The sequence below is a fragment of the Corylus avellana genome, chromosome 5 (genome assembly GCF_965113065.1).
Source record: "Corylus avellana chromosome 5, dhCorAvel1.hap1.2, whole genome shotgun sequence".
In the NCBI taxonomy this organism is placed as follows: Eukaryota; Viridiplantae; Streptophyta; class Magnoliopsida; order Fagales; family Betulaceae; genus Corylus; species Corylus avellana.
The window spans coordinates 22567595-22589506 of record NC_142494.1 but is presented as its reverse complement, the minus strand read 5'-3'; the positions used below and the strand labels follow the sequence as shown (position 1 = coordinate 22589506).

General features: G+C 37.8%; 4 protein-coding genes across 6 annotated transcripts; 3 read left to right on the top strand and 1 right to left on the bottom strand.

Moving 5' to 3' along the window:
- The first annotated feature begins 4239 nt into the window (after positions 1–4239).
- Positions 4240–5878, top strand: LOC132180868 (uncharacterized). The gene has a single exon (XM_059593845.2). It carries the CDS (start codon positions 4294–4296, stop codon positions 5743–5745), a length of 1452 nt encoding a protein of 483 aa, XP_059449828.2. The 5' UTR covers positions 4240–4293; the 3' UTR covers positions 5746–5878.
- Positions 5879–6154: 276 nt separating this feature from the next.
- On the top strand, positions 6155–9758 carry CNX7 (co-factor for nitrate, reductase and xanthine dehydrogenase 7). Its single transcript, XM_059595261.2, has 2 exons — positions 6155–6702; positions 9183–9758. Exon 2 carries the CDS (start codon positions 9252–9254, stop codon positions 9558–9560), a length of 309 nt encoding a protein of 102 aa, XP_059451244.2. The 5' UTR covers positions 6155–6702; positions 9183–9251; the 3' UTR covers positions 9561–9758.
- An 842-nt stretch (positions 9759–10600) lies between these two features.
- LOC132182905 (protein kinase family protein / C-type lectin domain-containing protein) lies at positions 10601–14722 on the top strand. 3 transcript variants are annotated; one of them, XM_059596272.1, is made up of 6 exons: positions 10601–10679; positions 10847–10931; positions 11024–11060; positions 12082–12507; positions 12634–13204; positions 13907–14722. In XM_059596272.1, the coding sequence occupies exons 2-6, from the start codon at positions 10857–10859 to the stop codon at positions 14436–14438; spliced, it is 1641 nt and encodes a 546-aa protein (XP_059452255.1). In that variant the 5' UTR covers positions 10601–10679; positions 10847–10856; the 3' UTR covers positions 14439–14722. The 3 variants fall into 3 exon arrangements, with proteins under 3 accessions (XP_059452255.1, XP_059452256.1, XP_059452254.1); XM_059596273.2 differs by having other exon boundaries at positions 10648–10760; positions 11024–11054; XM_059596271.2 differs by having other exon boundaries at positions 10648–10760.
- Positions 14723–17181: 2459 nt separating this feature from the next.
- Positions 17182–20373, bottom strand: LOC132182309 (uncharacterized). Its single transcript, XM_059595512.2, has 2 exons — positions 19090–20373; positions 17182–17515 (listed from the first exon to the last, which is right to left on the bottom strand). The coding sequence occupies exons 1-2, from the start codon at positions 19984–19986 to the stop codon at positions 17384–17386; spliced, it is 1029 nt and encodes a 342-aa protein (XP_059451495.1). The 5' UTR covers positions 19987–20373; the 3' UTR covers positions 17182–17383.
- Positions 20374–21912: the final 1539 nt, after the last annotated feature.

Sequence of the window (21912 nt, the reverse complement as noted above, 5' to 3'; positions counted from 1 at the left end):
ATAATAATTGTCATGTTTGAACACCCCAGCATGATATGATGTACATGGGCTTATTTGGAAGCCAATACAATCCAACTGGATTTTTTTTTCACGATATATGTTTGGGTCGGTGAAGGCCTAAACCCAACTCATATTTTCACACCCCAACCCGAGTGGGTTACCCGAATTGGGTTTCAAAACCCGATTGCCCTGTGAACTCCATTTGACACTCTGTTTTTCCATTTCCAAAAACCAATGCGAATTGTATCACGTGCTTTCTCATGTAATATTTCTTTCTTTTCTTTTTTTTTTAGAAACTCATGGTTAAGCGAGAATGATACATTTAACAATCAAGCGGTAGAAGAGGGAATACAACTAGCAAACTCAAAGTTAAGTAAGGATAAGTGAACTTGTTTGTAAAAAACGCTCTCTTATCCCTCCTGACTTCAGCCCGGATGACTAAGCTTGAGGAGAAGGGAAACCTTCTCTAGGGGTAGCAAAATGGGTTGGCATGTTGACACAATTACGACCCGTTACTTGATTAACTTAAACACGTATTAGATAAATGAGTTGAACTATCAAACACGAACACGACACGAAAAATAATCAAGTAACCCAATACCACTCGTTTAAAACAACAAATTGTATCAGGTTGACACGACCCAACACGATTTGTTTACTTAAAAGGTAATACAACTCGACACATTTTAATGAAAAAATAGGAAAAATAATGTAATAATAATACCAATGCCAATGAGATTCAATAGAATTCACAAATTACAAAATGATAAAAACATAATAGGTTTAATTGTTAACAAATTGCCATTCAATAAAAACATTCACAATGATTACCAATATTCAACTCCATAGCTCATCATAGCAAATAGCAAATTTCAAAGTACAAAGTTTACATGGTAAATGATTTGGGAATTGCCTCTAATAGGTTTAATTGTCTATTCAAATAACAACTCCATCTCTTAGAATTAAGCATATAAAACAACAAATCACTTATCAAGGTAAAATCATATTAAGAAAAAGATAATAATAATAATAATAATAATAAAATAATTAAAAAAAAAAAAGCTATCAAAAACAAAATAATAAAGAAAAAATAAACAAAACTCCATCATCATTAGGTTAGGCATTACTCTTTAGTTTAGGGGTTTTATTATTATTATTTTTTTTAACGGATATGGCGGGTCAACTCGCTTAACCCACAGGTTGACCAGCCAAACACGAAAAATAACTAGGCCATAAACGAGTGACCCGATTATGACCCGAACCCGTTTAGATCAAACTCAAACCTGATAACTTTGTATCGGGTTCGTGGGTCGTATCAAAATTGTCGGCCCTAACCTTCTCCCACCCCTTTTTGAGTTTCTCTCTTCATGAGAGAACTCTTTTCTCTCTAGAGTTTTTTTTTAGATCTATCCATCGTCTATAACGATTTATCATCGACCCTCACAAAACAGCAGCCACAATATTCATCCATTTTTGTCCGCTTCATCCTTCCTGTGGATCATCTCCTCCAACGCTTCGCCTGTCGGATCTGTGTAGTCTTGAAAATCGACTTTTTCAAAGTCAGATTCCTTCTCTCCATCAACTCCAGCTTGGAACACGCCCCTCCTCCATCATCATCATCGGCGTCTCAGCTCCCCGGCGCAGCTTTTCACAGCCCCTCCCAACCCCCACATGCTGGCGTGTGGGTCCCATGCACTGACCAGCTTCCTCATGATGCCTTCCTCCATCGCAGCTGCTATTTTTTGAGTTTTTCCTGTTATTTTATGTATTTTTCTATTGTTTTGTTACTTAGTGTTTAACTCAATCCGGTTCGGCTTCAAACTCTTTGTCTATGAAATAAATCTTTTTTTCATCTTTATGGTCTCCTTCTAGTTCTTTGAGGTGTTAGTGGTCTACCTGGATGGGATTTTTGATAACCCTAACCGGTTGGGCTTTAGACTCACTGTCTGTGAAGGAAACTTTTTTTGTTGTTGTTCATTTTCATCTAAATCTCCACTGCTTCTTTGGAAGCATGTTTAGATCTTTGATAGGAGTATTCGTACTCCAGATGGTAGTACCCATCATAGTGCGCCACGGTTTTCATCAGCTGCATTCGCAAGTGACCTCCACTTTCTCCTTCATTAAGGTGCTAGTGGTCTGTCTGAAATGAGTTATTATATCTAAGCTTGTTTTATGCTTTTAGCTGTCAAAGGTTGTTCTGTAACTTCCTTTGATTTTATGAATAACAATTTGTTTCAAAAAAAAAAAAGGTTAAGCAAGGAGAATACGATTAACAAACTCTGTGATTAAGTGATGGCGATATGCTTAACAACTCAATTGTTAAGAAGGGGTTAAGCTAAACAAGTCAATCAATGAAATAAGTAAATACTTATGTTATATATATTTGCTTGGGAATATGATATGTAGTTTTAGCATGCCGTGATTTATTTACTGTTTTCTAAAGCTGTATCTCATATAAAAATAAAAAATAAAAAATAAACTTTTAAAAGTGACATATTTTTTGTACATGTGAGAAGTACATGTTTTTCTAATAATATTAATAAAAAAAAAAACTTTTATTAATCAAAATTTTTCTTCTCCATTTTCTCCTCTTTTGTGAAAAGAAGGAAGCCATCTCTTCTTCTCTATGCAAGACCATTCCTAACTTCCTTAAGACCTCAATAAAAGTGGAAATGATTGTCTCTTATATCTGTCTTATACATACAAAGATATGGGGAATGAGATTTGTAATGTGCCCCACTCCATTTTACACCTATTCACAATATGCCACCACTCATTCACCTAATGACAGATATACATCTTTATCTCTCATTCCTCCACACAAGACCTTTATGGCAAAGACTCAGAGAGAGTGTATCTCTCTCTCTTGCACACATCTCACTCTCTCACATCTCTCTTTGTCGACCCTCACTCCCTCTCATTTAGGGCTGGGTAAAAACTCGCCCAATTGGAAATCCCACTCCGATCCACCCAATTTCTCTCACAAAAATGCGAATCCGAGTTAATATTTAGGATATCCGTGTGGGGCAGGGAGGGTTGCGATTTTGATTTTGTTTGTTATGCGGATACCTGTCCCACCCCACTTGAGTATAAATTAAAAGAACCCTAACCCTAAAAATTTCAATTTGCTGCGCCTCTCTTAGACTTTCTCTCTCTATCTCGTCTCTCTCTCTCTCTCTCTCATCTGCTCTCTCTCTCTCTCTCTCGTTTGCGCCGCCACCCAACCTCCACGGCTGCTGTGCCGCTCCACACCTCCACAAGCCACAACTGATGTGGATCGAGGTTTTCTCTCTCTCTCTCTCTCTCTCTAGACCTATTTCATTCTCTCTCTAGACCTCTTTCATGGAAGATGAAATCATGAATGGGAACCAAGGCAAAACCACCCAAACCCGCATCACCCGCCCCACCCCACAACACCCGAGATCCCGCGGATATTGCTCATTTTAGCCGGGTCTTGGGCTGAAATTTCAGTACCCACAACATGCGGGCTCGGTAGCTGAAACGCCCAATACCCGGCCCTACCCATTCCCAGTCAAATCTCATTTCTTGCATACCTCACTCAACACACACACTAGTTCATGAATAACTATAGGTAAATTTTCATTATCTTTTTTATTTTAAAATAAAGATACTAACTTAAGCATTAAGCATCGAAGAGTCTTCGTCCACAACCAAGATCGTCTAACCTTATTTTTGTCTTGCAAAAATTTTATTGCGGTTCAAAGACTTCTTCACAATTTAACCATAAAAAATTCACCGAATTTCAAATTCTTAAACCAGACGTCGTAGTCACCGACGGTGCACACTTCCTTCACTGTCCGATCTTTGGACAAAACTACATATCTCGTTCAAGGTGGCCGTAAGTCTTAATTTACTACACGACAACGACTGATTTTGAAATATCTGTTGGAGTCTCGGGCCTTCTTCTTGTACCTTTGTTTTTGTTCATATAATAGTACTTATCTTGTTTTTTTCTTTCTTTTAGAAAAAATAATAATAATAATAATAATCTTCTCCCTTCACTTAATCTACTAACGGTATAGACTATAGAACTACTTTGGAGTTTGGAGTGAACCCAGCCGACGGGCTTGACTTTGACCAATGGGTGCGATCCAGAGGATGTTGCCACCATTCATGACCAGTCTTTAAAGCAGCTCATTTATCAAAAAAATAATCTAAGTGGATAAAACTCAGATGCAACGTGTACACGTGTATCCCTACAGAGCTATAAAGGAGCCCCATTCTCTTTCTTAAGTCTACCAGCAAAATCCATTTCCAGTCCCATAAACCAACATGAAGCTCTCTTTCTCTTCTCCTTCCTTTCATTTCCTCTTCTTCTTCTGCTTCTCTATCGTCACCCTCCGCTACCTCACCGTCAATGCAGCCACCTGCCACGTCGACGATGAATCGGGTCTTTTGGGATTCAAGTCCCGCATCACCGCCGACCCCTCCGGCATGCTCACCTCCTGGAAACCCGGTACGGACTGCTGCGCCTGGGCGGGTATAAACTGCCTGGGCGACACCCGGGTCAATAGTATCTCTCTTTCGGGCCAAACTAACAAGCCCAACACCTTCTTATCCGGCCCAATCTCACCCTCCCTCTCCAAACTCAAATTCTTGGGCGGACTCTATCTCCAAAATCTACGAAACATTTCGGGTCCCTTCCCGGACTTCCTTTTCCAACTACCCAAGCTCACATACGTCTACATCGAAAACAACAAGCTCTCGGGTCGAATACCTGCATCCATCGGCAACCTGACCCGACTCTATGCATTCAGTCTAGCCGGTAACCGCTTCTCCGGGCCGATCCCGAGTTCAATCTCTAAGTTGACCGGGTTAACTCAGCTCAAACTCGGTCCAAACCTCCTATCCGGCTCGATTCCGTACGAGATTCGACAGCTCAAGAACCTGACATATCTGACTCTCGAACAAAACCGCCTCTCCGGCCCCATACCCGATTTTTTCGGGTCATTCCCGCAGCTCCGAATCATCAATCTCTCCGGCAACAGATTTATCGGGAAAATCCCACCGTCGATTTCAGCCCTGGCGCCGAAACTAGCCTACCTGGAGCTGGGCCACAACAGTCTCAAGGGCCAAATCCCGGATTATCTCGGGAATTTCAAGGCGCTCGACACGTTGGATCTCTCGTCCAACGGATTCTCGGGAGTGGTGCCAAGAACCTTCAGGAACCTGACGAAGATATTCAACCTCGACCTTTCTCATAATTACCTCGTGGACCCTTTCCCGGAGATGAACGTGAAGGGCATAGAGTCCCTGGATTTATCCTACAACAGTTTTCATCTGAAGGAAATCCCAAAATGGGTCACGTCGTCACCCATAATTTACTCTCTAAAGCTGGCCAAGTGTGGGATCAAAATGAAGTTGGAGGATTGGAAGCCTGCGGAGACGTATTTCTACGATTACATCGATCTTTCGGAGAACGAAATTTTGGGGAGTGCTGTTGGGTTATTGAATCGGACCAGTTACCTCGTCGGATTTTGGGCCTCGGGGAATAGCTTAAAGTTTAATTTGGAGAGTCTGGGGATTGTAAATAGATTGAAGTACTTGGATGTGTCGAGGAATTTGGTGTTCGGAAAAGTGCCCAAGGCGGTTTCGGGGCTTGCGAAATTGAATGTCAGCCATAACCACTTGTGCGGGCAACTTCCGGCTACAAGTTTCCCGGCAAGTGCTTTTCAAGGAAACGACTGTTTGTGTGGCTCGCCGCTGCCACCATGCAAAGTGTAGCCGAGCAAGTTGTTGGTGGAGATACCACTAGGCACGGATAACCGAATAAAACTTGTAACTTTTTGTTCTTCTTCTTTGTTCAATATGCGATTGACATCGCTTTTGGAAGGCTGAAAGAATTTGCTCATTTCCATTGGAATTCTCCAATGGGGGTTTCATATCTCCGGTCGAGATCCCAATTTTGGAATTTCTAAGAAACAATCTGAGCACAGATTCTCAGCTATTGCCATATCTTTCTTCTATCAATGCCGTGACCCTAAAATCCTAAACTCTCTTTTATAATTGGGTTTGTCTTGGCCTCAATGATTTGCTATCCTAAACTCTCTTTTATAATTGGGTTTGTCTTGGCCTCAATGATTTGCTATTGATTATTATTATTATTATTATTTATATTTTTTTTTGTGATATAATCAAAGCAAGACCCAGGAGACAAAAATCAATTTTGCACCCGACAATATAGTCATCAAAGAAAAATATAGAAAGAGAGAATTAAAATACGTAGCCCTCTGCTTCTTCCTCGTCTTCTTCCTTTCTATGCTTTTGTTGAAGTTCTGCAGATCCTGGTGAAATAAACGTTTGTTTCCACCGTTTGCTTTAAACGTTTGCCTCTTCTTTTCCACGACGTCGTTTGCCTTGAACAATCTGAACCCTCAATTTTTATAACCGCAGATGTGCGGTACTTTTATTTACTGCATGGAAGCCGGGTCCATTAGTTTGGGGAATTATGGATGAACAAAAAAGAAAATTGAGATGCAGATTCGGAAACGGACGGTCTGAATTTATCACTTAAGAGTCTCCTGTGTGAAGGCTGGGACCTTAAATGCGTATAAGCGATTTCCATATTCGGCACGTGGCGACAAGCTTATAAACAACGCAATACAAATTTCATTTCAAAGGCAATCGATATCCTGATTCTGTCAGCCATCTGTACACCCGGCTCTTCACCACCACTTTCAGGTAATCTCTCTCTTTCTCTCTCACTCGCTCGCTCTTTGACTTCGTGGAAGATTTCAGACGAAATTTTTTACCTTTTTCTTTTGGCTTGGGAATCGTGATTTTCAGCTTGGGTTTATAAGGGAAAAATTCTAAATTTTTTGTTCTTAAAATCTGAAAATCTCATTGGGTCTCACGTAACATATAATAGTTAGAGTATTGGTATCAGAGAGTGGAGAGATTGACTTGTTTGCAGTACTCAACTTTGACTTTTTTGGCTTGTGTACTGCATATAAATTTTGCTATGGCGTAATTCAATGGTTTGTTATCTGAAAGAAGGGCGTAGAACTTTCTGACCCCGTTTTTGTTATTGTCTAATTTCCTTGAACAATGCAATTTATGTTGTCTCGTATGCCCATTTTTCAGAGTGGTGGATTGGTTGTTTTGCTGCAAGTAAGTTGTGTAGGGGTTCTCTATAGGTGGGGTTAGTAGCTCCTTGAGTTATAATGGATGGGTTTCCAATGATTTTCGATTTGTTTTGGTAAGTTGTGATTCTTGGATTAGGTGATGCGGGCACCCTGGTTTGAGCTCCTCCAGGACTAGCCTTTCATTTTTTCTGGTTTCTGGAAATGAATTTGTGATATGAGCTTTTGCTCAGTAATGAGATTTTATTACAAACTTATTGAAATGTTACTTGCAATTATATTTCCCACCTTTTTTACATCAGAAATTACTTTTTCGGTTATGTCGGAAGGAACTGTCATGTCACATAAAGACTAGATTTTTGAAATATGGCGTGGATTTGAGAGTATTTTGAAAAAGTGTGGATTTGAGAATGCAAGATGAAGTTTTATGTTCAAGTCCTATGTTATGTTCTAAACTTGGCTAGTGGGGGTGACATTTCTTTTTTCATTTTTTTCGGTAAAATTGCGCTACTTCCAGCATTCTATGTCCTCAAAAGAAACTCTTTAAAGCTTAATCATAATGCTTGGTGATGTGAAAAACCATCTTATGTGCCTAATGGAATTTGTGGAAAATCATTTTTGACACTATAAGTATGTAGTTTTCCCCACGTTATTTTTTTTTTAAAAAAAATATTTCTGCAGTTCATGTTAGAAAAATAAATATAATTCTAATAAAAAATTTTAAGAGCAGATCTTCAGTCTTCATGATCATAGTGTGGTTTAGTTGATTATAGTTGAAAAATGATTAAAGAATGCCATCCTTTTCTTTTTCCTTTCTAGTTTCAATTCTCTAGATCTTAAAGTTGAAGAAGAAAGTTATGGTGCTTTAGTAGAGTTTCACAATAATAAAGCCACTTTTCCCCCCCTGTGAAGTTCATCGATTTTTCTGCAGACTTTGAGTCTTGTGAAAGAATATATTTGTGTTAAGGTTGTTTTTGCCTCTTTCTTTCATGCAAATCATGGTTCTGGCATGTTAAAACCATTGATTTTACAAACTCCTCTTAAAATGTGTCATGTGAGATGTGCAAGCCTCACAAGCTTCTGACCAATAACTGCATTATAGGTGAGTCTTGCAACCAAGCTCTAAACATGGTTCTTTGCATTCGAGTTATGTCTGAAAATTTTAATGGGCACTGGCTTTGTATTGCTACTCATATTGTGCTTTGGCTTCTATATTGGGCACCTCATCTCTGTTAGACACTCTTGTCTTGACACTTGTGTTAATGTGTGCAAGAAATAAACGTTTCTTTCCTTTGGTTTTATTTATTTTCTGTTCTTTTCTTTTTTTAACCTTGAAGGAGAATAGATTCCTGTTTTGAATGGAATCCATTAATCAAATTTTGGGTTCAATTCTTTTGTTGAGCATGTGTTAAAGCTCCATGTAGAAACAAACTTCTATTGTTCTTGGCAGCATGTGGTCATTCTGCAAGTATCTTGAGAAGTGTTGTCTAGATAATGATGGGTTAGGTTCTTATTAGAACCCTAGATTGTTGTTCACTTTTCTCCCATTCACGGTAACTTTGTCCTAATTGAAGAGATAAAACATTTAGCCTTTTGTAGCCTTGATAATGTTGACTGGTTGTTTATAATGTAGACAATGCATGTTTGCTTGGTTAAACCAGGGTGAAAGGCGTGGATATATGCTTGTCAAAATACATGATAATTTAGAAATTTTGCTCAGATTTTTTCTGCAAGATCCTCAGCCATATTAGTGAACAGAAACTGGTTCTCCCACCCACCTTGGGCATGAATTTTACTGTCTAGAATCTCTAAAATTCATCCCTTTTATTTGTGATAATCGGTCTGTTTAGAGTTCATTTACAAGTTTGAATTTGTAATATATTCTTCAAACCATTGGGTCAATGTGGGCATTTTCTTTTCATTACTCCACAAATGATATCTATTCAGCATCTCTGTGACTGCCATTCGTACATGAAAATCAAATTGGTTCTTGCTTTGATCTATTGTCATTTAAATTTAGCAATTGATTTTTTATGAGTGTTAATCCTTGTCATGGTTCCTATGGATTTGAAATTGCAGTGTTACCATTGTGGGAAACATTTTCAATCTCCAATAATCCATTAGGCCAGGTAGTCTACGACAGATATAATGGAAGGAAAGATTGAGACTCAAACTATGGACGCTATGCCTGAGGGGAAGGAAGGTTCATCTGTTAAGATCAAGGTTCTGTTCTTTGCAAGAGCTCGAGATCTTACCGGCTTGAGTGAGATGCCAATGGAGGTGTCATCAGGTAGTTCTGCCCATGATTGTTTAAATGATCTTGTTGCCAAGTTTCCTAGCTTGGAAGAGATCCGCGGGTGCCTGGTTCTTGCTCTGAATGAGGAATACACCACTGAGTCAGCAATTGTTGAAGACAAAGATGAGTTAGCCATTATACCTCCCATAAGTGGTGGCTAGTTATTTTTCTCATGTAACTTTCACTGCAAAAGGTGTTCATTCAATGTTGTACTATGAAACCCTCGGATTTCATGAAAACAAGGATGTGACTTGGATGTTTATAACATGGTTAGAAATTCCTGTTTATGGCTTTATAGCTCTTTTGCTTCTTTGTACCAAAGTTGAGATGAGAAATAAAAAGCATGTATCATTTTCTTATGTACTTCCAATTCTTCAGTTTCAATTACAACCTCAACGGAGGGATGTATAGACTATTGGCTATGGACATGACTATTAGACTCCCCCACGATGATTGTACGAGTATGAAAAAAAGTTTTGGTAATAAATGGTTTACTCTTCCCATTAGAGTAAACTATTTTTGGCCGAAGTGTGAGGGAGCCCCTTATGGAGCTTGAGCTTACTTGCTCAAGTAAGTTTTTGGCTGTCGGAACACCTATCTGGATAAGGTGGGCGCCACAAGGACCCTCTTTCAATTGTCTCATCAAATTGCAAACAGTATGAACAAACAATTACATTAGATCTTAATCTTATCCTTGAATGTTTTCTATTTTTATACTCTTTCTGATTAACTCTTTTTTGTCGCTTTTCTCTTTCTCGCAACTCCTCATATTATATGAAAGTATAATAAATATTTGCAAATTTTTCGTACAAGCGAAAAGCCAAAAAATGTGTTCAGCTAAAATCATTTGTCAATATAAAACATTTTACGCCAAAACAAACAGAACCTAAAATACACTTTTCAAAATCATTATCAAATATATTCATGATGTACTTTTTATAATGAGTAGTGTTATACACACTCCTTGATTTAGCTTTAAAAATCACATAATAATGTATCACAAATTCAGTAATAATTTTAAAAGTAACATCAAAGGTATGTGAATGAAATTGTGTGTAGCATTTCTTTCGAATATTAGTAGTAGTTTAGCTACATGCATTTTGTTGTTTAGGACCGAAAAAACAAAAGAAAAAAGAAAGAAAGAGGCCGCAGCGGGTCTGAAATCTGCCCGGCCCGGCCCAGCCGAGCTCATGGACACACACCTACCTCCATCCCTGGTTGACTGACCGTACACACTGCATTTACTCACAAAAAAGGAAGAAAAAGAACGGAATATGAAGGTGCGTCAATCTGCTTGTTTGTTTGGTTTCCAAACGGGTGGAGATTTTGTTTTACTCGTAATGTGGTGATATTTTGCTTTCGTAAGTAATTTACTTTGTGAATTTTTGTTTTAACCTTCTCTCTGCAACTGGTTTGGTAATTTACAGTTTCAATTTTTCCTTTCTAGGGTTTCGGAAATGAAGCTGAGACTAGCTGCTCTGCAACTTGTTCTTCTCCTGATTACTTGTGCTCTGCTCCGCGTACAAGCTTCGGTAAATACAGTAGGAAACATTCTTGTTATTACGATTGAGGCAATTCACATTGTGTTAAAAAGCTGAACCGAATCTATTCTTGATTTTTTTAGGGATTTAACGGCTCGAGTGAAGTTGGTAAAGGTGTGTGTAAGTGTGTGACTTTCTGTTTCTATTTTTATTTTATTTTTAACATTTAAATTACTTCCATGAGTTAGTTCTTGTTTGTACTTGAAAATCTTCAGCAATATATATATATTTGTTAAACTAAGATATTTTTGTGTCTTTCATATAATTTAGGAAGTTTTATGTACAAAACGTACTAGGAATGGCAAAATATGCATTATGGGTATTTAACTTTGCTCTCTGTGATGGTCCTGATGGATGTTAGAGTAGATATATCTTTCTTTCTTTTTCTTTTTCTTTTTTTTTTTTTTGTTCTTTGGGTAGGTTATTTGATTTGTAAATTAATTAAACTTTTAAAGGAAATGGCTCAAGAGAGGACAAAAAAAGTAGTATAATTCACCGGATCACAAAGAGTGAAACTTCTTTACATGACTGAGACTAAGAGATGGTGGTCACTTCTTTTACTGATGAGGAACACGTCTTTTAATTGATAGAATTGTTTCCTTACAGATGTGATGGCTGAAAAGTAGTTGTCATATAGTAAGAGGCATTCAGTTTTATCTCCCCTTGAATATAGGTCACTTGACACCCGCAACAGTTTTAGATGGCATGAACCCATCATGTTGCAAGAGAATGGTATACTTGTGTAAAATCAGCAGAGGTACTTGAGACATTAAAAGATGCACTATGATTACGTCTTTATTGAAAAAAAAAATGCCATATTTTTTGCATGTCTTTGGAAGATACATTATCAAGTTTGCTCAACAGAGATGAGCTAGTAAGAGAGGAAAAGGTGTTGTAGACGCATCGTTATTTTGTCATATGCTCGGCTTATTTGTGTTCTTTGACGTACATCCTCAATTCTGATAACAATCAACTTTTTGTTTGTGCTGTTAACTTTGTTTATCACATTCTATATCAAATAGTATCCCGAGTAGTGACACATAGAAATCTGTTTTGTTGTTATGTGTATGGCTTTTGTTCATGGCTTCTCTCAATTTTGCACGAGCTATTATGTTGAAGTGCTTCATTTTTCTGTGCACAGCACCGTGTCCTAATGGTTGGGTTATTGGCCCTAATAAAAGTAAATGCTTTGGTTATACGCGAAGCCCCCAGTCATGGAATGAGTCAGAGACCCTCTGTAAAGGTTATGGTGGGCATTTGGCAGCATTAACATCATTTCAAGAACTGAGCTTTGCTCATAGCCTGTGTGGTGAAGTTGCCAACAGCTGTTGGGTTGGAGGAAGAGTTATCAACTCTACTATCGGCGTTGGTTGGAAGTGGTCAGATAATACTTCTTATTGGAATGAGTCCATCTTTCCTGATGCAACTGCTCAATCCAATTGCTCTAGTTTGTCCTGCCACATCAACAATTCATTTGATTTATGTACGCTGGTGAATAATGGATCAGCATCTCTTGTTAGTGAGAAATGCAACACATCTCATACTTTTCTATGCATGCTTGATATAGGTATGTACTTTTTCTCTCTCTCAAGTTAATTGCTCATGTTTATGTTCTTTTTCTTAGTTATGATTTGTTGGTTTCTTGCATTTATGATAACCATATGAAGAAGACCTTATTTTCCATTTCTTCCAGGAAGCAAATGCCGCCACATGCACTGCCACAAGGAATATCTTATCATTCTTGCAGTTGTTAGTGGGTTGATCCTCTGCACTACATTAGCTGTAGTAGTTTGGCTTCTTGCATACAAGCGGAGCAAGAAGCGCAGACGGTCTCGCAAACTATCTAATCCAGCAGCTTCTGCACTAGTCTCCCCATCATGGAAAGTCTTCGCCAAAGAGGAACTAAAGTCAATTACAAAGAACTTTAGTGAAGGTAACCGTCTAGTTGGAGATGCCAAGACAGGTGGCACGTATAGCGGCCTTCTACCTGATGGCTCAAGGGTGGCAGTTAAGAGGTTGAAGAGATCTAGCTTTCAGAGGAAAAAGGAGTTCTATTCTGAAATTGGAAGGGTTGCAAGGCTTCACCATCCAAATTTGGTGGCCGTAAAAGGATGCTGCTATGATCATGGTGACCGCTACATTGTTTACGAGTTCATAGTTAATGGGCCCTTGGATAGATGGCTACACCACATACCAAGGGGGGGTCGGAGCTTAGATTGGGCTATGAGAATGAAAATTGCCACAACTCTTGCTCAAGGAATTGCGTACGTATATATTTGTCATTCTGATTCTTTTTTAATGTTTGAGAAGAAAAAAAAAAAAAAAAAAAGGAACACTAGACCATATTGATTGGGCGTGATGATACTTTATAGTTGCTCAAGTCTCTAGCATGAGATTCTTGTGAGGAACTTATGTTGGTGCCTTTGTCACATAAGATTAACATGTCATATAACTATTATTGTGAGAGTCATTATCTTTAATTATATATTATAGATAACCTGACATGTATCGCCAATATGTCACATCTTGACTGTATTTTCTAATAAACAAATGATGCAACATGTAGTTGATGCATGCTCTTTGATTGTTTGTTGTATTATCTAAGAAAAATCATATCATACATATTCCCTCCAAACTTCAACATACTGATGGATGCAACTGACATGTTACTTTTTCCAACATTTTCTTCAGCCATAATAAATAATAATATATAGCAATAATAAGAAAATAACAAGAAAATAGAGAATTATATGAAAGTCTAATAATAATCTGAGTAACAAAACAATAATGCTGTTTTTTTTTCTTCTTTTTTTTCTTTTTTTTCCTATTGGAGACCCTTGTGTTGAAATTCTTTCTTATGAACGTGTTGACATATGACCAATTAATCTTCTCTTGGTGTGGTGGTACAGTTGATGCATATATCATGTGCTTTAATTGGAGTCTTACTTTTTTATATTTTGAAACAGATTCCTGCATGACAAGGTTAAGCCACATGTTGTGCATCGAGATATACGTGGCAGTAATGTACTACTTGATGAAGAGTTTGGAGCGCATCTAATGGGGGTTGGCCTTTCAAAGTTTGTGCCATATGAAGTAATGCATGAGCGGACTGTGATGGCTGGTGGCACGTATGGATACCTTGCCCCAGAATTTGTGTACAGAAATGAGCTTACAACAAAGAGTGATGTATATAGTTTTGGTGTACTGCTGCTTGAAATTGTGAGCGGGCGTAGGCCTGCACAGGCAGTTGATTCAGTAGGTTGGCAGAGTATATTTGAATGGGCCACACCTCTGGTTCAGGCTCATCGCTACCCAGATCTCTTGGATCCTCACATATCTTCTTCTTCATCTTCTTCTGATATTCCAGAGGCTGGTGTCATTCAAAAGGTGGTAGACCTTGTTTACGCTTGCACACAGCATGTCCCATCTATGCGCCCCAGAATGTCTCATGTTGTCCATCAGCTGCAACAGTTGGCCCAGCCACCTATTGTAAAGTGAGTTCCACTAATATTTATTATTTAGCACTCCATACCTAATTATGAATTGGGGATTCATTTCCTCAAATTTTCTATGCCTCAATTATTTTTGCCGAACAATATTAGCAACTAGGGTTTAGCACTAATGTAACTGTGGAAGACAACTTTGCTGTAGTGTTATGTTAATGTAATTGTGGCAAATGTGTATTTCATGCAAATAATGGGCATGTTTAGTCCGATGACATGCATTTAAGCTAGCTACTACCTAGTATGCTGTGAATACAATCATAAATCATTAGATACAAACTGCCCCATGTTAGCCCCTCTCTGCCCCTCCTCTAATTCGCCGTGATTTGAGTTCTTACTATTTACCGTGCAAGATAGTTGAAGTTGGGGACGTGTGCAAAAAGGAGTATTTAAATGTCATCAATAAGCTCTAGTATTCCTTCATCTCAAGAAATAACTCTGTTGGAAGGTATGATCAAGACAAAATTCACAGAACTCGTTTAGGAGTCAACACGTTCAATTGATTTGTGGTGAAAGCCTCTTAAACATCCTTCGTTCTGTCATTCTCATCTGGAAAAAGCACCCTTCAGCCTAACCCACTTTTCCAATATACAGCAATCAGCAGCAACTCCCAATTGAATACGCCTATTCTTTTTTCTTTTCTTTTTTTCTACGCAATACCAATGGAATTAGGTAAGGGGAGAAATGGCGCACAATTGGAGTGGTTTAAAAGCGAGACCCACAAAGGTACTCCATCCAGGCAATTGATGACTAGAAGAGGACTTGTGGTGCTTAAGAACTCATTCATCTCCCACTCCTTAGCCGCGTGGGACAAGCCCCATTTCTTTCTACTCAATACCAAGTGAATACACCTACTCAATATCATATAATATATGGCTCATAAGTTTCACTAATTAGCTCGCTGCTGTCATTAGCAATGCATTCTTAGACGCTAATTATCTCGAGCTTTGTGGAATGAGACTGGAGAGTGGTTTCGTTTGTGGCATAATAAAACACTGCATCTGGGAGAGAAGTATTAAATTATCGGTTGATTGCGTTAAATGGCATGCCGCATTTGAATAGGATGATCCTTTCCATTTTTCTCCATTTCACTTGAAATGGAGAGAATTCGAGTCTAAACAGAATCAGCCACTTATATTAAATGATAATATTAAACGAAATAAACAATAATTGTTATTCTTAATTGTCAATTTAAACTCATTCCTGTAATTTTGGGGTCAAATCAGTAGCCAATGTAATTTTGGGGCCAAATGTTGTGTGAATTGAAATGGATATTATTTTATGCATTAGGCTACCTTTCCGTGCCTCTACTCAAATCTCTCAAGCGTAAAAGGAGATAATTGTGAAGTCCATCATAATAATATCATTTGAAAATTAGACCTTCTTGTTTCCTCTGTCAAAACACTAAGAACACGCTTGACTTATATTTCTCCTAGTCTACCCGGAATTCAATTATTAGCATTACGGGCAACAAGGGCTGCTAAACGTCTACACTAAGAGTAAAGTCAGCATTTGCTTGCATTTATTCGCCTTCAAAAAAAATGACTTCAGGGAAGAAGACCACCGACCCACCACTTGAAATTGAGTATTTGATAGCCTGCTGTTGAAAGTGAGTTTTAGCCTCACTTATTTGACAAAAACCACTTTTCGTCAAAATCAAAGTAACACTTCCAATTCCACAGCTGCTTTTTAAGACCAGAGGATCGGTTTGATAAACGGTTTTGGTATAATTTCAACATAACATTAATCTCAAGGGATTGGCCCAAGTGGTGGAGGCTTTGGTCTTAAGGTTTGCTCCTTTCAAAGTCCAAAGTTCTACACTTTATGGATGCAAACAATCTCTTGGGGCTACACCCCTGGGTGAAAAGTCAACGATTTAACCAGTTCCGTGTAAGAAAACTTCGAGGGTGCAGTGCACGGGATTAGGGTTTACTTTACAGGGATGGGTTCGAAGGGCCCCGCCCTGCCTTAAAGAGATTCCTGACATCAAAAAATAAAAAATAAAAAATTCGGCACAACATTATTCATTCTACTTTTTTATTTTTTTAACATTATTACTTTTTATATTACATCAATCATTTGTTATAATTCACATAAAAAAATCACTATAAAACAGATTTTTTTCATTTTTTAATAGTAAATATTCTTACTTTTTTACTTTTTCAAAAAAAAAAAAAAAATCCTTACTTTTTTTTCATATCAATCAATTTTTGCTACAATAGCAAACCAAAACGAAACCGTTTACCAAACGAATCCGAAGACTCACCCAACGTATGTGTCGACATTCTCCACCAAATATGTTTGGAAAAAAATAACTTTTGAAACTCAAAGAGTAAAAATCATCCTAAAAGGCAAATATTTGGGTTAAAAAGAACATGTATCTCGAGTCCAACGGATTCAATTCAAGAAAAAACTGTATCCAAACCAAATCCTTGGCTAAAGGGTTTGACTGGATCCGATTCCGGGATTTGCTTTAGATTTAGTTTCACTTGAATCTGAACATGTTGGAATTGAGACATGAATCCCATGAGCAGACGCAAAACTATGTCTAAAAGACGCAACAATTTTTGAGAAGCCTGTTTCTGCAGAAGCTGCAGAATGTATTAATGCTTTTTGTTATATATAACATACGAGATAACATGACAAAACATTCTTAGTTTCACATATCGGCATCAAACTCAAACCAAGCCGCTACCGACAACAGGTAAACCAGTTGATGCGTATTCAAACATCGCATGAAATATAAAAAAGAGAACTTTATACACGGAGAGATAATAATAATCTGGACTTGTACACGAATTGATGCAAAAGTCTTGACAGCTTCAGAGATAATACATAAAGGAAAAGCTAGTTCACACGGTTTCATACAAAGCAACATATAAATCTTGGATATCATCTGGTAGACGCACTGCCTTCTTTTCGTATCTATTTTAAAAGAACTCATCTCAAACTCATTGCAGGCCATGCAGTCACACCAGGGGCTGGCAGCGAGGGTCGTATAATTGGGACTCGCCTCACCACCGAAAAGGCTTCATTAAGACGTGCAGCACGACTCATGAACTGCGACACCTTCTGCAAAAATTGTTCAGTAAAATATGGTCATTAATCATGCTACATACAATAAACCATCAAAGATAATCAAGATGCCCTACTCTTGCCAACTGGCTTTGCTTCAAGTCCACAATTCAAGAACCAATGAATATCTCCCTTCAGCTCTAGTTAGCAATATATCACAAGATTCCTAGAACAGACCCGGCGTCGTCAGATTTTCGCCAGTTGAAGATTTTCACCATTGGGATTTTCAGTTCATAAATGGACAGACGAAAAATGAGCCTTAAGCAACATACTATTTTACACTAGAAGCATATTATAGGCCTCAAACATCAAATAACCAAAATGAATCAAGTCTGAAATATGCTGGCAGACTTTGGAAAACTCATTCCAACACAACTATCATTTTCTATTGAACTAATCTCGTATCTTTCATCTTCCTTCACATAATAACACATACAGATACCAAAACACTAATTTATGGACCTTTGTCTTTTGGCCTATATTTTACGGACCCTGAATGCCCAGAATTCGTAACGCTCTTTATCATTGGTTTAAAACTTGTATCATTCAGTATTATTGATTAAAAACCATCTTCTAAAACTTCTGCCTCAAATTGCTAAAAACTAAACCAAGTCTCACAACACTCTGGAAGCACCTCATCTGTTAAGCTCCACCTCTATGGCAACAATTTCTAGGATGTGTTACTTCTTAAAATCATGAAAAAAGAAAGAGAAATGGTCAGCTTTATGAGTCAGCTTGACCATCAACCATATCTCTAATCACTAATGTTTTAGAACAACAATACATAAACTTCTTGCAGTGCCACTAAATAAGATCCCCATCCCTTAATGCAAACACTAAATGTACTTCTATCCCGATATAAACTCTGAGCAGGCTTGTGATTTAAATACAACTCACTACATGCAAGCAAATGCTTGTGACAAAATAAACCATGGAGCTTAGCAACATACTAGCATTGTTCCATGATTTCCTCAAGAGCAGAATATGGTCTAAGAAGCACCTAATATGCCACGCAACCAACTGAATATTGCAAAGAAAGACTTCATTTCTTTAATTCTCAATGTTTGAGGAGGGGAGACAAAGATATGGTAAAGAAGGACTCCCATTTCTTTAATTCTCGATGTTTGAGGGGAGAAAAAGATAATCATCAATCTTGTCAGTGAGGAGGATGCTAAAATTTCTACATCTAAAATATTGTAACGTTAAGTGTATTTTTCTAAGTAGCACCACCAGAGTGCAAGGGATCCCCATTATGTTTGTACGAAAGCTAAACCTGAACATATCCTTGAAAGAACATCAACTACTTGTTTGATCCACAACTTTAAATTGAACTTTCGTCCATTTCTCACCCCAAGCTACAACTCCAGCAAGAGTAGGCTCTGAAGAATGAAAAGACGTATACGCCCCCTAAAATAAAGTGCCTTGAATATGGGAACTCAGAAGGCAAAGCATTGATAGAACAAAGCGAATTCTCGGTATTATAATTTCAAAAACATTTGCATTTCGATTTCCAAACCTGATAAAAATTCACTGCAAAAAAGAAAAAAAGACAAATAAATGCAAAAACTGACCTTATCATCAATAGTAACCTTCAGCTGCAAGCTCTGGCTCTTCCTCTTCATCTTATACAATCTCCTTCCCAAGATAACGAGTCCCATCACTGCGGCGGCCATGGAGAAGGACCAAACTGGGCTAGCTCTAAAAACACAATACTTCAAGACCTCAAGAGGAACCTTCCACCAAACTACCCTCCTCTTGTCTCCCTCACCGCCCGATTTCGTATCTGATTTCACTATTGCATCCGCACCTGCTTTGTTCTCAATCGAGCCATTTCCACCGTCCAAATCACTCGAAATCTCTGAACCGTCTCGTTGCTTCTCATAATTATTCCCGAATTCCATCGAAACCAAAGCGTCCCCGCCAGAATCGGACCAGAACTTGCTTGAATCCTTATCTTTCGCATCGAACTCCCTAAATTTACTCTCATTGGGGCCCAATTTACCCCAATTTTCATTCCCAGATTTCATTTCTTCTATTCCTTCAAAACCCACTTGGCTTTTCACAGTTTCTGAAAGACCCAGATCGTGTTTAGAATCGAATTCACCCAATTTACGCTCATCGGAACGATCGCTGCTCGAATCGGACCAGAACTCGCCCGAGTTCCTCCTAACGTACCGAGTCTCGGACCCCGGATCGACCCAACTCGGATTCTCCGACTGAACCGAGTCTCCCTCCTCGCTCACATCACCCTCTGCAGCAGTCTTGGCAATCCTCTCCCGATTCTCGAGCGAGAAGTGATCGGACCTGATCATGCCCTCCGAGTCACCCTCGATTCCCTCAAAATTCCTCGGAGTTCCCTCCTTCTCGGACGACTCAACCAGGGCAGCACCCACCGAATTAACCAGGCCAGCATCGTCCGAGTTGTGGAGCAGCTCCCAGTCTAGAAACTCCCCAGCCTCTCCTTCCATCTCGTATGTTTGTTTGTGGGGGGTGTTTAGAGGATCAAACTGAAAAAACAAAGAAAAAAGCAAACCCTATATAAGCCTTAACCCCCAAACAATACCCAACAAAGAATTTCTTATTGGTAGGAAAAGGTAAAGTTCGTTGATGGTTTTCAAGCCCAACCCCACCTTTTTCCTCTAGATTCTGCCCTCAATACTCTACTGCTTTTCTCCATATACATCCACAGCGCAGAGAAATGATCAGAAGCGGGCTACAGGTTCTCAGGACTGAACACGTTTCACTCTAGAACAACATCAAGAGAAGGTCAGAACGAATTTGAAGGACTTTTGATTGGATACGAACCAATCATCTAGGGACACGCAATGTGGAAGAGTGAGATCTGAAGTGATGGAATTTTGCTGAGCGAAGGACTGAGATATCCCCTTGATTGACAGGAAAGAATATACAACTAGGCAATAGGTGGGGGAAACAGGACAACCCACGAAGTTTAAGGTGGATAAAGCACCAAAGGTTTTGATCACATGCGACTCCACCTCTTTGGAAGTTGCTGAGACTGCCCAACTGGCGGGAGAGGATCGGGCCAATCTTTTCTGTTCTTGGCAGTTGGCCCACCAACAGGAAGCCAGTGGGAGCCAAGTGTTAGATTATGATTGTACGGCTGCTTTTTGTAAGCAATTTTTCGGATTTGGCTTAGTTAACTTAAAAAATATTATAATTTTTTTTTTTTTAATTTTGTCAATCATGCATATAATCTCTTTTATACTATTATTAAGTTGTTTTTGTTAGACGGCAGTTTGTGTACGGCCATTTATTTGCTATTATTATGCTTTGTTTGTTGGGTGTGGTAGGCAGGCTTTAGGGGCGAAACTAGATACAACTTTGATCTATTAGCCCTCCTAAGTTTTAAAATTGAAAAATGATTCTTTCCTTTTTTATCCGTTATCTTCCGTTCAATTTTTGCAAATTTATTATTAAATTTGTGCAACTCAATATGAGAGTTCGATTCGTAAGAGTTGAACAGCAGGATGACGACCAATGAAAAGAACCAATAGCATATCTCTTTTAAAAAATATATATATATTCCCTAACCTTAAATATTAGTTGGCTTAGAACATTTAGTAGCTTTTTTCTTTTTTTCCTTTTTCTCGGAACTAATTCCTTTGATCAGTTGATCCATTATATATATGTATATATTTGATTAAAAATTGTTCATCAAACTATACTACAACGTTTTGGAAGATATATGTTTCATTTTTAAAGGTATAATACACACTAAATGTTTTTCTTGATAAATATTTGTATACAAATACATAAATATTTGAGCTTTAATTCTCTTATGGCCATTATAATTAACTTTCATACTAAAGTTGTATTCTCATTTTTAACAACACAAAATACAAATCATCAAAACCAATACTTTTTTAATTCCATTTTGACTAGAACCATTTTTTTTTTTTTTCTATTCTTGTATTGATTTTTTTGTGTATATATATATATATATATATATATATATATATATATATATATATATATATCTTGTTAGATATTCGTTTCAAATATTTATATAAAGAAGCAAAACATGTGGGTATGTAAATTTTTCAATAATAAACAACTAACCTATTTCAAAATATAATAATATGATTAAATTGAAGAAATATGTGCTCAATATACCAAATCACTCCTTCAGTAAATATCCGACATTAGTTACTCATAAAAATATATCCTAAATTAGTTGACTTTTGATAATATCTTGGAAGATTATAATAAGATAATATACTCATGCTATTAAACTAGAATATAGTAAAAGCAAGAACAGAAAATATGTAATCATTTTTCTTTCTCATAGTTTTTGTTCCAATCTGTAGACTACTCATATATATTCATTATTAATTAATTATGCCTTTTTGGTTTCATTTTTTATACCATTTTTT